The 15142-nt window shown below is 34.9% G+C and overlaps 1 protein-coding gene and 1 pseudogene across 1 annotated transcript in view; one reads left to right on the forward strand and one right to left on the reverse strand.

The window, feature by feature from the left end:
* The window catches only part of PAFAH1B1 (platelet activating factor acetylhydrolase 1b regulatory subunit 1), a 68537-nt gene that overhangs the window by 24524 nt on the left and 28871 nt on the right, over positions 1-15142 (forward strand). Inside the window, exon 2 of the mRNA XM_039886540.1 lies at positions 5466-5687. Coding sequence (XP_039742474.1) covers positions 5656-5687 — 32 coding nt within the window. The 5' untranslated portion in view covers positions 5466-5655. The remainder of the gene's footprint in view (positions 1-5465; positions 5688-15142) is intronic.
* On the reverse strand, positions 5248-5366 carry LOC120621229 (uncharacterized; annotated as a pseudogene).

Here is a 15142-nt window from a genome sequence, read left to right on the forward strand (position 1 = left end):
AAAATGTGTGGATATTGACATGCAAATGAATAAATGGGACTCTTCTTTGAGATATGTTGTAATGTATACAAGTAGCTTACAAGGGGTATTGAAGTACTGCCAAAATGCATTTCAAAAATGTCGTCTTTTCATTCATTGTGTTGACTTTGAAAGGATTTATGAACCCTCTTAAAATGCATGTAATATTTTGTTTATATGTGCTTCTTTGAGGGAAAAGATCTAGGCTTTCATCAAATTCTTAAAGGAATCCAGTGACCGTCTTCCCCCCCAAAACATTAGGAACTGCACCAGGTGATGTGAAAATATTGCCTGATTTATTTGTGCTGTTGGTTATAGATTGTTAACTGCAAAATAAACTCTCCTTTGCTCTACTCGAGAACCGTTTATGTGATATTTTACATTTACATGTTAAAATAATAAAATGAAAGGTAACTGGAAAGGTAAATCTGAGAAAGGCTATCTATATGGTATTATATTAAGTTTGATAATCACATACTTGTGCTTTCTGATAGCAAAATGTACATTAAAGGTAGGAAATTGATAGAGGATGAAATAATCTGAGTTAAAAAAAACCATAGATGTTACCTACTTTCTAGAAAAGTTAGGTGAATTACTTGGGGTTATAGCGTTTACGACAGACTTAAACCCACATTTTCTTAATCTGCACCTAGTACTCATCATATCCATTGTCTTTCTTTACCATATATCCTTAATACTTAGCTAGTTGTAATAAAAACATTAACGTATAGTTAATAGTAACAAAGTTAATAATTAACAAATTGGGAGGTTTTAAATTTAATCCCATTCTCTTGACTGTCCTCCCAGGTTATAGAGACCTCTGCTTTCTTGATCCCTCTACTCTGTATTTATTTGCCTTTCCTGTTTTTTTTCCTGCACAATGGTGTTTAGGCTCTTTGATCCATTATTTCAACTCTCCTCATCATGCATCCATCACATACCTTGCAAACCCTCAGCCCAACCCTAGGTCTCTAAATATGCAATTTTCATTATTGTCTGCAGCCAGACTGTACATACTTGCTGAAGAAAAATAACATGTCTTTGTAGATTGGCACCACCAAAAATTCAGTCTTCAATCTAAAAACTGTCCTTCCTGTTCCATTTCTTTGCTCCCCACAGCAGCTATTTCAAGCCTCTAAGTGCCTTCTTCCTTATGCCCCTTACTCAGAAAATGACCTCACTTCCTATTTTCCTGAAATATAAAAGCATTTTTGCGTGTTTTTCCCCTTATCTAACATGGTAGAAGAGATGACCCATCTTTATATGTAAGAATTCTACATGTAAATCACATTCCTTTCTCTTCTGCCTCCCTTAGCTCCTCCTTGTTCAATTGAGTATTTCATTCTTCTGACTTTTTAAAAAAGACTTTATTATAGAAAATGTCGGACTCATAAACAAAATTAGAGAATAGTGTGATGAACTCTTTTTGTACCCATTACCCAACTTCATCAGTTATCAACCTAAGGCCAGTCTTGTTTTATATATCTCCCCCCATCTACTCTTTCTACTCAAAGTTTTTGAAGCAAATCCCACACATATCACTTAACTAATAAATTTTTCATCGTGTATTTCTTTTAGACTTAAAAATAGCCACAGTACTATTTTCACTCTTGAAAAATTCCCAATTCTTTAATATCATCAGACATCCAGTCAGTGTTCAAATTTCCCCAGATGTTTATTCATACAAACATTCATTTTACAAGGAATTTTTTTAAATCCAGAGCTAAATAAGGTCTATACATTGTAATTGGTTGATGTGTCACATGTCTCTCTTAATTATAAGTTTCCCTTTCTAATTTTTCTTTCTTTCCTTGGAATTTATTTGAGGAAATTGGGTCATTTATTTTATAGGGCTTTTCACAGCCTAGATATTTCTGGCTATACCCCCATGGTGCCTTTAACATATTCTGCCCTCTATACTTGTAAATTGATAGTTTGATCCAGAAACTTGAACAGATTAGGATTGATTCTGTGGCAAGAATACTTTATAGGTGGTGTAGTGTAATTCTGTCAAGGGATACATCATGTTTGGTTGTCTTTGAGTTGTGAAAATGGTGATATTAAAATTCTTCACTCCTGTTTTTTTTCCTATCTTTTTCTTCCTTCACCATTAGCATTTAAGCATCTTACTTGGTTGAGGGTGAGGGGCAGAATGAACAGAAAAACTGCTTTTCAACATTTCCATTTATTTCTAAGATATTTATTTATAGTGCCATCTTTACTTCATCTCCCTGTACTCATCAGCTAGTTTAAATATGGTTCTTGCCATGGTAAACCATGTCGCTACCATTTTACTTAATCCATTCTCATCAAGGTTATCAGTGAGCTCTATGCTTAATGGAGCAGACCCATTTCAGGCCTTATTTTGCTTAATAGTTGGAAAACTTTAGATACTGTTGATTGAATCTCTTTGAAATACTTCCTTGGCTTCCATGACATACGTTCTCCTTTTTTTACTTTTACCTCTTTAACTGGTTTCTCTTAGCCTCAGTTGTAGGCTTTTTTTTTTTTTTCTTTTCAAAGTAGGTTGTTTTTCCTGTCTGGTAGCTGTCTCTCTGCTTCATCTTGCTCTACACATTCCTCCATGGGTCATCTCATCTATTATTATGGTCATTTGAAATTATCTCTTAAACTGATACACTAAACCTTTTTTTTTTTTTTTGGTAGGTTTTCTTTAGAGATGACTTGTTTGTATAACTTCCTACTAGAAATCTCTCAGTCATCTTGAAATCAACATATCTAAAGTGGAATGAATCAGATTTAATTTCCTCATCCCCTTTACACATAGGAGTTTCCTGTTCAATTTAGTTCTAAGCCAGAAATCTCTGGAAGTTATCCTAGAATCCTTGACTGATATTTCTCTCACCTTCTTGCTGCCCACATCTATCCACCAACCTTATAGGATTTGCGTGGTAAATAACTTAACTCCATCTAATTCTCTTCATTTACTGCTGCTATGCTAGTATGAATCCCCATCATCTATCACCTTTACTACTATAGGCCTCCTGTGTGGTCTCTTCCTTTTCTGTCTTTTTGGTCCATTCTTCACTATAAAAGTGAATGAGTTTTCAAAATAACTTATCTAATGGCTTCCCATTGCCCCTAGCATAAATTGTAAAGATGTGAGCTTGTTTTGTGATCAGGCCCCTGCTAACGACCTCAACTTCATCCTGAGTCATCACCCGCTATGTAGTAGTACTTGTGATACTTTTCACAGTTTCAGTTGCTTGTTTCAGCGACTCCTCTCATAAACTAAAAAGACCAAGTACTTTGTGTGTGCAAAGTACCAGGTTGAATGAGGAAAAAGACCAAGTCTTTTTTTACTTTGCACACACAAATATTTTGTAAATATTTGTTGAATGAATAAATTAACTTCTGCAGTATACCACTAGATTGTCCCTAGTATTTCACTACTATTGTTATTCTTGTACATTGATTTGCTCTTTTGGCTAGAGGCAGACTCTCCATAATTAATTTGACCCTGCAGTGTACATAATATGGTGGATTTTTTCCTGATTAAAACAGGGATTTTTGTCCTGTTGCTTTTTTGTTTTGATTTATATAATTGTCAGTGTACCATTGACCATTGTCTCAGATAATAGGTACTTGTAGACCAGATAGTCACCACCATCATATAATCTTTACCCCACTGTGACCTTTATCAGAATGTCAGAATATATGAGACCCTAGATGCTTTGGCTTGGTGACAACTAAGACTTAAGAAAGTGAGGCTTAAATAATTAGGAGTTGTTAAAACACCAAGGAAGGATGATTTTTCTGGGTTGTCCATTGTGTTTGTGTCAGTCCCTTGTTTGTTACTGACAGTCATATTTCTCTGGATTTAGACAGAGTGGTAGCGATGATTTTCAGCTATCATTTTGAGCTAGCTGGCCTCCAGGTTGGAAGAATCATTAAAGATCATGAAATAAATCCCTGATTGTATTTACTAGAATTGCCCAATGGAGAAGCATCTCCATTAAAATTAGCCCCTGCCATTGGGAACATCTGGGCGTTCACTTTTTGACTCAGAGTTCATATTTAAAACCAGGGTTCTTTCGTTTTTCCTAGACTGGCTTATTCACCAGTGCCTGGCATGGCATGAAAAAGGTACTAAAGAAATGCTCTTTGTCTTCTCTGTCCATGTTGTGTCTCTTGATAGGTGGTCCCATAGGCCTTTCATTATATGATGATTTCATTTCATTTGGAGGATGATTTCCTGTTTCTTAGAAGTGTCCCTTCCAATTAAATTTCGTATATACCAGTAGTCTGCATTTTAAGTAAAATTATCTTATATCGCATAAATATAGTGTAAATTCTGTGTAGCTATTTTTATACAATGTGATAAGACAAACTAATTTTTTTGTAAAATAGGTGATTTGAAGAATAACTTTAAGAAAGCTTGATTTTTCTTCTTTTTAACTACATTACTCTCATCAACTTGATTACGATACTTTTTAAATATTTTATAGTGTTTTAAGTGTAAGGAAAAGGCTCTGAAGTATTAAGCAATATGATCTAAAAAGTAGGTTAGTTAATTAGATTACTATGCGAGCAGATAGAATCTAGGATAGTCCGTTCCGTTTTTTGTTTTTAAAACACATGCTTCTAAAGCACGCAAAATAAATTGAAATAGTATTAAATTATTTCTTGATTAGAAATATTGGTTAAAAGGGCATTATTAGATCCTTAAATAGTTTATTTACATTATAAATATATCAGCTATTCTAAGATCATTGGTGACTGATATTCTTGAAGATTACTTCAGTAACGGTTGGTACCTTTTGGCTTATGGACAGTTTGTGAAATCCTTGTCATATCTTTTTCAGATTTTACTTTTTTGTAAATTATAAAATGTGATTTTTTTTGTCTTAAAGTGAGATTTACAGTCTTCTAGAGAAGTTGTATGTTAATATTTGAAATTTAATATAAAGTTATATCTGGTAGGTGACATGTTAGGAAGTAAGTTTAAAACCATTCTTGTAAAACAATATTGTAAACTAGATAATTTAAAATACATAAAATACTTTATATTTTGGCATTCATTTTCACAGTAGGTTGAAAATATCTAGTATTCATATTAGCATCACAATAAACCTAATCTTTTTATATATGTGTGTGTGTATGTGTATGTGTGTATATATATATTTCTTTTTTTTTTTAGGCGAGGCAACCTTTGGTTGATCTCACAGATTGCAAGGACCTTGTCAGTTTACAATCTCTTATTTTTTATGCCTACAGCACCTAGTCTTCCTAGGTGGTCTCCCATCCAAGTACTAACCATGCCCGACCTTGCTTAGCTTCCAAGATCAGACAGGATCGGGCTTGTTCAGGGTGGCATGGCTGTAGACGATAAACCTAGTCTTCTAAAGAGTGTACTGCAATTAATAATTTAGAAGAATTTAAATTCTAAGTGAAAGAAATAATCTTTTCTCTCTCTCTCTTCTTAGGTGGAATGAACCTTACTTATTGAATATCTCCTGGTTACTGATTGAATTCACTTGTGAAAGAATCCTCTTCCTCTGCGTGGTAGCCACTTAGTGGCTCATTTGACTATAAATCCAGGGATCGCAAAGCGTTTCGATTTCCCAAAGGAGGGGACATACCACTATATCAGATAAGCTCGATATTATAGCCAAAATGGTGCTGTCCCAGAGACAACGAGATGAACTGTAAGTTTCTGTTTTGTGTGTGTGTGTTTTTTCAATCCTCTCATAAAGGACAAAGTAGTAAAGTACGGCTTTGGGGGATCTAGTCTTTGACTAAAACCGTTGTTATGAATGTTCAAATACTGGTTTTATAAAACTGGGTCTTATTTTGGCATAGCATTATTTACCCTTGTGGCCTTATTGTCTATAAGTTTAAAGCAAAACAAACAAGTAAGTTGGGATAAGTTTTAACCTTAAGCTTGTCGTAAACATGTTTTAAATTTTTTTTTGTCTGGAGTCTATGTATTAGAAAATGAAAGCTTTTTTGTTGTTATTACTGCTAAGACCATTCCCTTGCTTTGTATTTTTTTATCATCCAATGGTTGTTATAAGATTGGAACTTTATCAGGTGGCTAACATAATAGTTAATACAAATGCATTAATGAAAGAGGCATGAAAATGGCTTGACCACTGCTATTACATGATATCTTATATAGCTTCCCATATTTTATAGCACTCTATTTTTGTGATGAAGGATATAGTAGAAAAAAATTAGCTTCGTGTTCTAGATTTTTTCTAAAATTTCCTGTGGCTTTTAAAAAACTTTATTTGGAAATAATTTCAAATTTATAGATTTGTAAGATTAGTACAAAGAATACTTATACATTTTATCCATTTTCACCTATTGTTAACATTTTGTACCATTTGCTTTATCATTGCACTCTGTAGCTGTGTATGTGTATGTACACATAAATTTTTTTTCCTAAACCATTTGAGAATAAGTTGCATATGTCAAGGACCTTTCTCCCAGGTATTTCAGTGTACAGTTCTTAAGAATAAGGATATTCTTCTATAAAACCACAGTACAGTTAGCGATTTCAGTAAATTTAACATTGAAACACTACTTTAATCTGCCTTCCATATTCCAGTTTTGTCAGTTGATCCAATAATGTTTTTTATAGCATTTTAAAAATTCTCTCTAGTATACCATCCAGTCCAGGATTAGATATTGTTTTCAGTTGTTGTGTCTCTTTAGTTTCATTTAATCCAGAACATTTCATCTCAACTTTTGTTTTTTTATGACATTGATATTTTTGAAGACTAGTCCTTCACACACCTTTTTTAATAGCATGTTTTTCATTTTACATTGATCTTATTTGCATTTGTTTCCTCATGATTAAATTCAGGTTATGCATTCTTGGCCAGAATTCTGCATAAGTAATTTTGTATTTTTGGGATATCATATAGAGAGACACATAATGTTTATCTGCCCTTAAATGATGATATTAATTTTGTTCCCTCGGTCAAGATGCTTGATTTCTCTGCTGTATAGTTTCTATTACTTCCTTTTCAACAAATAAGTGAGGAGACACTTTAAGACTGCAAAAATCTTATTTCTCATAAATATTTCCCCCCAGATGGTTGAGAAGTAATGACTTTTCAACACTATTATTCTTTCTTCATTTACTAGTCAGCACTCAGCATTTTACTATAATCAAGGGACCTTTTTGTCCTTTTTATTTACTTGTCTTTTTATTATTGGTATGAACTCATGGGTTCTTATATTTTCAGTAGTTTCATCATTCATTACCATTACTGTTTTGGTGCTCGAATTGTCCCATATTGTCCCATAGGAGCCTTTTCAGTTGGCTTTTATATATGCCCCTGTCATTTTTTATGTGCACTTCCTTACTTTCTGGCTTAACAAGATGTTCAGGCTTATTGTATACCAGTCTTGCCTTAACCGTAGAATCAGCCATTTCCCCAACAAGCCCTAGTTCCTCTTAGTGGGGAATGGTATTAAAGGTCAAGATACGGGCACTTAAGTATATGTATTGCTGCTGGATTGTTTTGCTTCTGGGCCCTTTAAGTAGATAGAACTAGGAAATACATGTATGTATAACTACATATACAGACACCTTGGTATACATATGTACTAACGTTTCTCAGTCTTGGCACTGTTGACAATTTGGGCTAAAAATTTTTCTCTGGAGGCTGTCGTGCACACTGTCGGTTTAGCAACATCCCTGCCTCTACCCAGTAGAAGCCACAATCAGAAATGTCTCCAGAAGTTGTCACTGTCCTCTGGAGTGGTGGTGAGGGGAAAATCTCCCCCAATTGAGAACCACTGATATATACATACACATGTACACATACATATTTTAGAGATCATTGATCTATACTATTAGTTTAATTACAGTCTGTTTTCACAAGGTTCTTCTCTTCCCCTCTGCCATATTGGTATCTCTTCTTTAGTGAGACCCTGACTCTCAACAGTATCAGTATATTGACTCATTTGTTCAGTCCTATAATACTCCTAAAATAGTTTCAGAATTGTTATGCTGATACTGTTTTAAAAAAAACCTTCTGGAAAGAGTTCAGAATTTGTGTGCGGTTCTCCCCCTATCCACCTGCGTAAGACAGAATATGTAGTCAAATATAGCAGGTACTGAAATGATGTTGTTTAGTTTAGCCTTGTCATTTCTTCATGTCATTGTTGATGAAATGCCATGGGAACTTTTGTTTTATATCAGTCAATTAGCCTTTGGTAAAATTGGTTTCATTATCTGTCATTTTACCATAGTTTCAAGAACCTATTGATGATGTTAAGTGAGGGCTTACTGTACTGTTCGTAAGGTATTTGGATTAGTTTTGTATTTTTCCTTCTTTGTGTAGTTACATTATTCATTTGAGATACAGTGTGGTTCATCTGTTCTAGTTTTCTAGTTGTCTCCCCTTTTCATCCTTGTTAATTTAATCTACTTTGAATATATAGATGATTATACAGAAATGTGTACTAGAAGTGTTGTTCTCTTCTGAATCCCTTCTAAGTTACCACCCTTACCCTTTGTAAGAGCCAGCCTCATTGTTTTATAAAGGTAAGATACATACATATGTTTCTTGTTTTTCCTTTCTTTCTTAAATAAAAGGTGGCAGCATACTATATGTGCTCTTTTGTACTTTGCTGTTTTTCACTTAGCAATATCTTCTGGAAGTCTATATCAGTTCATAGAGATCCTCCTTTTTCTTTTTTAACAGCTAAATAGCACTCCACTGCTCACATGCCATTGTTTCTTCAACCATTCTCCCATATTTGAGCATTTATGTTGTTTCCACTCTTTTGTAATTATAAATAGTATTGTAATAACTCTACATATGTACTTTTATATTACTGAAGATATATCTGGTTTTTGATTATTGTTTCTAAGTCAATTCAGATCTTTTTCTTTTAGATGCCTTGTGTGAGCTTACTGCATGCAAGTCGTGCATTTTATTTACCCTCATACTCAGGATGAATATTTAAGCATTATGGCCAAAAATACAGCTTTTAATTTGGATAAAAATTGAGAAGAGAAAAACCTAATTTCAGGTGGCTGAATTTGTAGAAAATTTTAGATAAGAGTTGACTTAGGGCTCAAGTAAAACATTTGTCTTATTTATCTAAGTTTAAGTTTGGGAAATAGATTTTAGTATCTTCCAGTTTTTAGTAAGGAAATAAAATGAAGATTTTGACTTTTTCTTCTATTTTCAAAAATAATATAAATATTTACTATGATAGAAGCAAATGTTTATGCACCTCTTAAAAGTAAGATAAATTTTGGCACCTCAATTTGCCTTTATAACGTTTTAGCTTTTCTAATTGGTTGGATAGCAGTTAGCCTGTGAAATTCTTCAAGGTGTTTTTGGGGCAGAAATGAAAAGAATTTTTACATATTTGAAACAGGTAATTTGAGCAGTAGTACTACTAAATGTGATTCAGCTCAGTAAATGAGTATTGCCTGCCTTCTGTGTTTGTACTGCTCTGAGATATATGAACATGAATAATATAAAAAACATTTATATGACTATGACAACTTTATAGATAAATTGAAGATTGGAGAAATTAAAATTATCTAGTTTCCTGGGGGTGGCTCCATAATGTAGTGGTTAGCATGTCTGCTTTGCACGCAGAAGGTCCTGGGTTAATGCCCCAGGTGGAGCCACAGACCATAGCCCGGGGCACGCCAGGCCCTGGGTGCGTGTGGGAGGGGACACCCTGCCTTCAGAGATCCAGTTCTTAAGGGGAAATGGCAACATCCATGGCTCAGAGGTGGAACTTGGGGCGGGGGGTGGATTAAAGAAGGGGTGAAAAATTATCCAGTTTCTTGACTAGTAATATAGACAGAACCATTTTTCTAATTTCAAGGTCATTATTCATTAAACAGAATTCTATTACCAAATTTATACAAGACAAACTGTAAACATTACCCCCTCCTCGGTTTCCCAGTTCCACTTTCAAAGGTGGCCACCATTACCTCTGTGTAATATTATTTTTTCAGATATTTTTCATGTATTTATAAAAATTTCATGAATATCTTTTTTCTTAAGATTTATAAAATAGAATTGTATTTTACAAACTGTTATTACACCTCTTATGTGAATTTGGAAATGATATTATCTGTTGTTAGGTTGTCTGATAGTTACTTTTAACAAAATGAATTTAGATGTCTATTTCTTTATCACATTTTACCTGTTGATCTCCCCCCACCCCCATGAAAGATAAGGAAAGTCTTATTTTTAGGTTGTCCTGGTACATAATATTTGCACTCGGCTTGATTTGTTGCTCACCCTAATTCTTTTGTGCCACAACTTTCCCATTCTTGTATTCTTTTTTTAACAGCTTATTGAAGTATAATTGATACCTTGCACATATTTAATGTGTACAATTTGATGAGTTTGAATCATTCTTATGTTCTTATTTTGATTACTCTGTTGGTTTGGCAGATTTTGTTGTTATTTACCTTTTTCAAAGTGGTCTCATAAATGGACCTCCCGAGTCCTTTGCAAACTAGGGAATAATTTTTTCCTTGCTCCTGTAAATGAATAACAAGTAAAAAGTTACATAAATAATTCTTAGGCTACATTTTCCCACTTAGAGTATTGCCATGCATTAGGCTACAAAGAAAAATCTGAAATTCAGGAAAGCAGAAATCACATAGACCTCATTGCTGACCATAATAGAATAAAAATGAAAATTAGATGGACTTGTCAAGATGGCATAGAAGGTAGAGGCTATGCATGCCTCCTCTTGCTACCATACTAGAATTTTAACAAATTTATAGAGCAGCCAGCACACGGACCTCACCTGATGTCTGGCTGAACAGAAGCCTACAACTAGGACAAAAATACCAGGTCACCTCAAAGTGGTAGGAGGTGTGGAGATGCGAACCACCCCACTTCCACAACCATGCGTGGCGATCGAGAATCAGGAGAGCTATCTTGGCTGCAGAGCCCCTTGCTCCACCTGAAGAGTTGAGGGGTCCTGGTCCCACACTGGGCTCCCCAGCCCAGGATTCCAGCTCCGAGAAGAGAAATCCCTACCACTCCTGGCCGTGAAAACCAGGGGAGCTGCAGCTGAGTCAGATGAAGGGCTGTGTGAGTTGCAGACATTTTTCTTTCTTTCTTTCTTTCTTTTTTATGCCTACAGCACCTGGTCTTCCTAAGTGGTCTCCCATCCAAGTACTAACTGGGCCCAACCCTGCTTACTTCTGAGATCAGACGAGATTGGACATGTTCAGGGTGGCAGTGCTGTCAGATATTTTTTTTAAAAGGGCCTATTCCCAGCTTACTTGCTGATGGACTTGCTTACTCCGAGTTCCTGCGCTGGGGCAGCTGCTGGAGGGGTGGCAGAGACATCTAGGAAGGTGCTGAGTTGTTGGGCTTTAGGGCAAGTGCTGGAGGGGAGGCTTTCTCCAGGAGAGAAGTGCTGGCAGTATCCATTGTTTCTTTGTTGAGCCCTCCCAGCCTGCAGATGCAGATGCTTCCACATCTGAGTTGCTGTTAACCTGGAAAACATAGGTCACTCCACCCAGGTGAATCCCTGAGACTCCAGCTCTCCCAACTTGCGGGCCCACCCAACCTGCTTCCAGTGGTTTATGCCATACAAATGAACTGTCTTGGCCCTGCTGTGGACTTTCCTAAAGTCTCTCAAAGGCTCTCAAAACCTGTAGAAGCAGCATCTGGTCTTGGCATGCCCTATACCTTTTGCTGAGCAGCTCCAAGCCCTGCACTAGCAGCAGCCAACCTTGGTTTCTGTCATGGCCTCTCAAGGCACTTATAAACCCAGCACGGGTGGCAGCCATCTGTGGATTGCTTGATTACTCTTACCTCCGGGTGCACAGGCTGTGGCTGAACTTGGTCTGCAGCTGGACGCCTCCCAGGACTGTGCCATTAGGCCCCGCAGGACACCTACTGCATAAAGCCACTCTACTAAGACAAGGAGACTTAGTATCCCTACCTGATACATAGAAATAGACACAGGGAGGGAGCCAAAATGGAGAGACAAAGAAGCATGTCTCATATGAAAGAACAGAACAAAGTTTCAGAAAAAGAATGCAACAAAATGGAGACAAGCAATCTACCACACACAGAGTTATTAAACACTAGTTAATGCTCAGTGAACTTAGGGGAAGAGTAGATGAACTCAGAATTTTAACAAAGAGATAGAAAACATAAAAATGGAGATGGAAAACAGAGAACCAGTCAGAAATGAAGAATACAATATCCGAGATGAAGAGTATATTAGAAGGAATCTTGAGAGTCGATGAAGTGGAGGATCGAATCAGTGATATAAAGGATGGAGTAGCAGAGGACACCCAAACAAAACAGCAGCAAGAAAAAAGAATCTAAAAAAATGAAGTTATAGCATCAAGCATAACAATAGGGGTACCAGAAGTAGAAGAGAGCAAGGAATTGAAAACCTATTTGAAGAAATAATGACAGAAAATTTACCTAACCTGGTGAAAGAAATAGACATACAACCCCAGGAAGTTCAGAGAGTCTTAAACAAGATGAACTCAGAGAGGCCCACACCAAGACATACAATTTAAATGCTAAAGGTTAGATACAAAGAGAGAATCTTTAAAGCAGCAAGAGAAAAACAGTTACCTACAAGAGTGCTCTCATAAGACTGTCAGACAGTTTCTCAACAGAAACTTTGCAGGTCAGAAGGGCTTGGGCACAAAATAATCCAAGTGATAAAAACCTAGGAGTTAAAACCAAGATTACTCTACCTAGCAAAGTTATCATGTAGAATCAAAGGACGGATGATAAAGAGCTTCCCAGACAAGAAAAAGCTAAAGGAGTTCATCACCACCAAGCCAGTATTACAGGAAATATTGGAGGGACTTCTTTCAGGAGAAAAAAATGTGTCAAAAAATATGAATAAAGAATGGCAATAACTACATATCTATCAACAAATATTTCAAATAAAAAATAATTAAATGGCTGAATTGGATAAGAAAACAAGACCCTTACATATGCTGCCCACAAGAGACTCACTTCATATTAAAAGACAGACTAAAAGTAATGGGATGGAAAAATATATTTCATGGTGATTCTAGAGGGTACTATGCTGAGTGGAGTAGGTCAGATATAGGAGTATAAATGCCGTATGATTGCACGTTATATGTGGAATCTAAAGAACAGACAAACAGAAAACACAGATACCGAGAACATTTTGAGAGTTGCCAGATAGAAGGGTGGTTGAGAGAGGGGCTGGTGAAAAATGGGATGGGATTAAGAAATAAAAATTTGTAGTTAGAAAATAGTCATGGCAATATAAAGTGTAACAAAAGGAATATAGTCAAAATACTGTAATAACTATGTACGGTGTCAAAGGGGCACTAAATTTATTGGGTTGATCACTTTTTGAGTTAATAGATGTCTAGTCACTGTGTTGTACACTTGAAACTAATATGATGTTGTATGCAACAATAACTGAAAAATTAAAAATGTTATTTAAAAAAATTAATTGCAAAAGGAGAGCTAAGAGAAACCTATCCACGTGGACATTTTAAAAATGTACTTTTAACAACCGGAATTAAGAGTTCAAAATGAAACTTCAGAAGTAAATCAATAATAATGAGGGTTCTTCTAACAGAGACCTGTGGGATGTAGCCAACACAGCATACAGAAAATTAGATAGTCTTTAATGAATCTTAAAAAAACAAAATCAGAAATGAACTATACATTCAATTCAAGAATAAGAAAAAATAAGTCCAAAGGAAGCAGAGGGAAAGAAATGATAATAAATAAAAGCAGAAATCAATAAAATAGAAAATAAAACCTGATAAACTTGATTGGTAAAATTAAATATTAGCTTTTTAAAAAGACTATGAAATAGATAAAACTGATTAATAAAAAGAGAAGACAAATGAACAATATAGTAACAAGAAAGGCAACATAAAATGAACTGAAGTGATTTTCAAAATTATGAGACTGTTCTGTCCTATTAAATTTGAAAATGTAAATGATGTGGGTGATTTTCTAGGAAAATGTATATAATAAAACTGGTTAAAGAAGAAATAGGAAACTTGAATAGATCATTAACTATAGAGGAAATTATAAAGATAGTTACAGACTTCAAGTCCAGACAGTTTTCAAGCCTAGACTCTTAATTCTGTTGAGTCTTTAAGGACCAGTAATTTGCCAGATTATATTATCTCTTCTAGAACATAGAAAGAGATGGAAAACTTAGGATCTCATTTTAGGAGGCTAGAATAGCCCTGATAGCAACACTAGGCAAAAAGGAAAAAAAAGAATATTACAAGCTAATTTTTAATATGAACACAGATATAAAGACACTAAATAATATAAGAATTGAATCCAGTAGCATATGAAAAAAGTTAATCACGGCCAAGTTTGATTTAGTTCAAGAACACAAAGGTTTTTAACATTAATAAACCTATTAATGTAATTATTATAGTAATAGAAAAATCATTTGACCAATTCAAAAGTTATGGAAATCGTATTTTTAATACCCATTCCTGATTTTTTTTTTCTAAAAAATAAGGAATAGGATACTTTCTTAACTTGTTTAAAGCTCTCTGCCAGAAATTTACAGCAAATATTTAGAAATATTAGGTGCATTCCCACAAAGGTCAAGAACAGGTTCTGTTCCCATATTTCTGCTACCATTAAAACTTGTATTTGAGATTCCAGCCAATGCAGTAAGGCAACAAAAAGAACTAGCTAGAACTGTTGGGAGGAAAGAGACCAAACTTATTGGTAGTTGATAGTATCTGCATAGAAAATTGAAAATAATTAACAGTTAGAATTATTGGAATTAGTATGGTGGCCAGAAACAAGATGACATACAGAAATAAATTGTTTTTGTTATTGGATAAAGTGGAAAAGATATCCTTACCCTGTTTCTGGTGAATAAAGTGAATAATAGAAAGATGTCAGAACTCCCAAATTATTAGTAAAATTAAATATAGTCCTAATAAAAATTCAGACAGATTTTTGTTTTTCATGAATTTGACCAGCTTGATTCTAAAATTCATCTGGAAAAGAAAAATAGTTAAGTTTTAAAGGATTATTGAGAAAGGATCTAATTGTACCAGATATTCAAACATTAGTGTAAAGCTAGTAAGTAAACTGCTGTAAAGTAGTCAAATAGGTTAAGAGAACTAATAAAGTTTAGAGACGGGACAGTT

Source organism: Pteropus medius, unplaced genomic scaffold (assembly GCF_902729225.1).
Source record: "Pteropus medius unplaced genomic scaffold, Ma_sr-lr_union100, whole genome shotgun sequence".
Classification (NCBI taxonomy): domain Eukaryota; kingdom Metazoa; phylum Chordata; class Mammalia; order Chiroptera; family Pteropodidae; genus Pteropus; species Pteropus medius.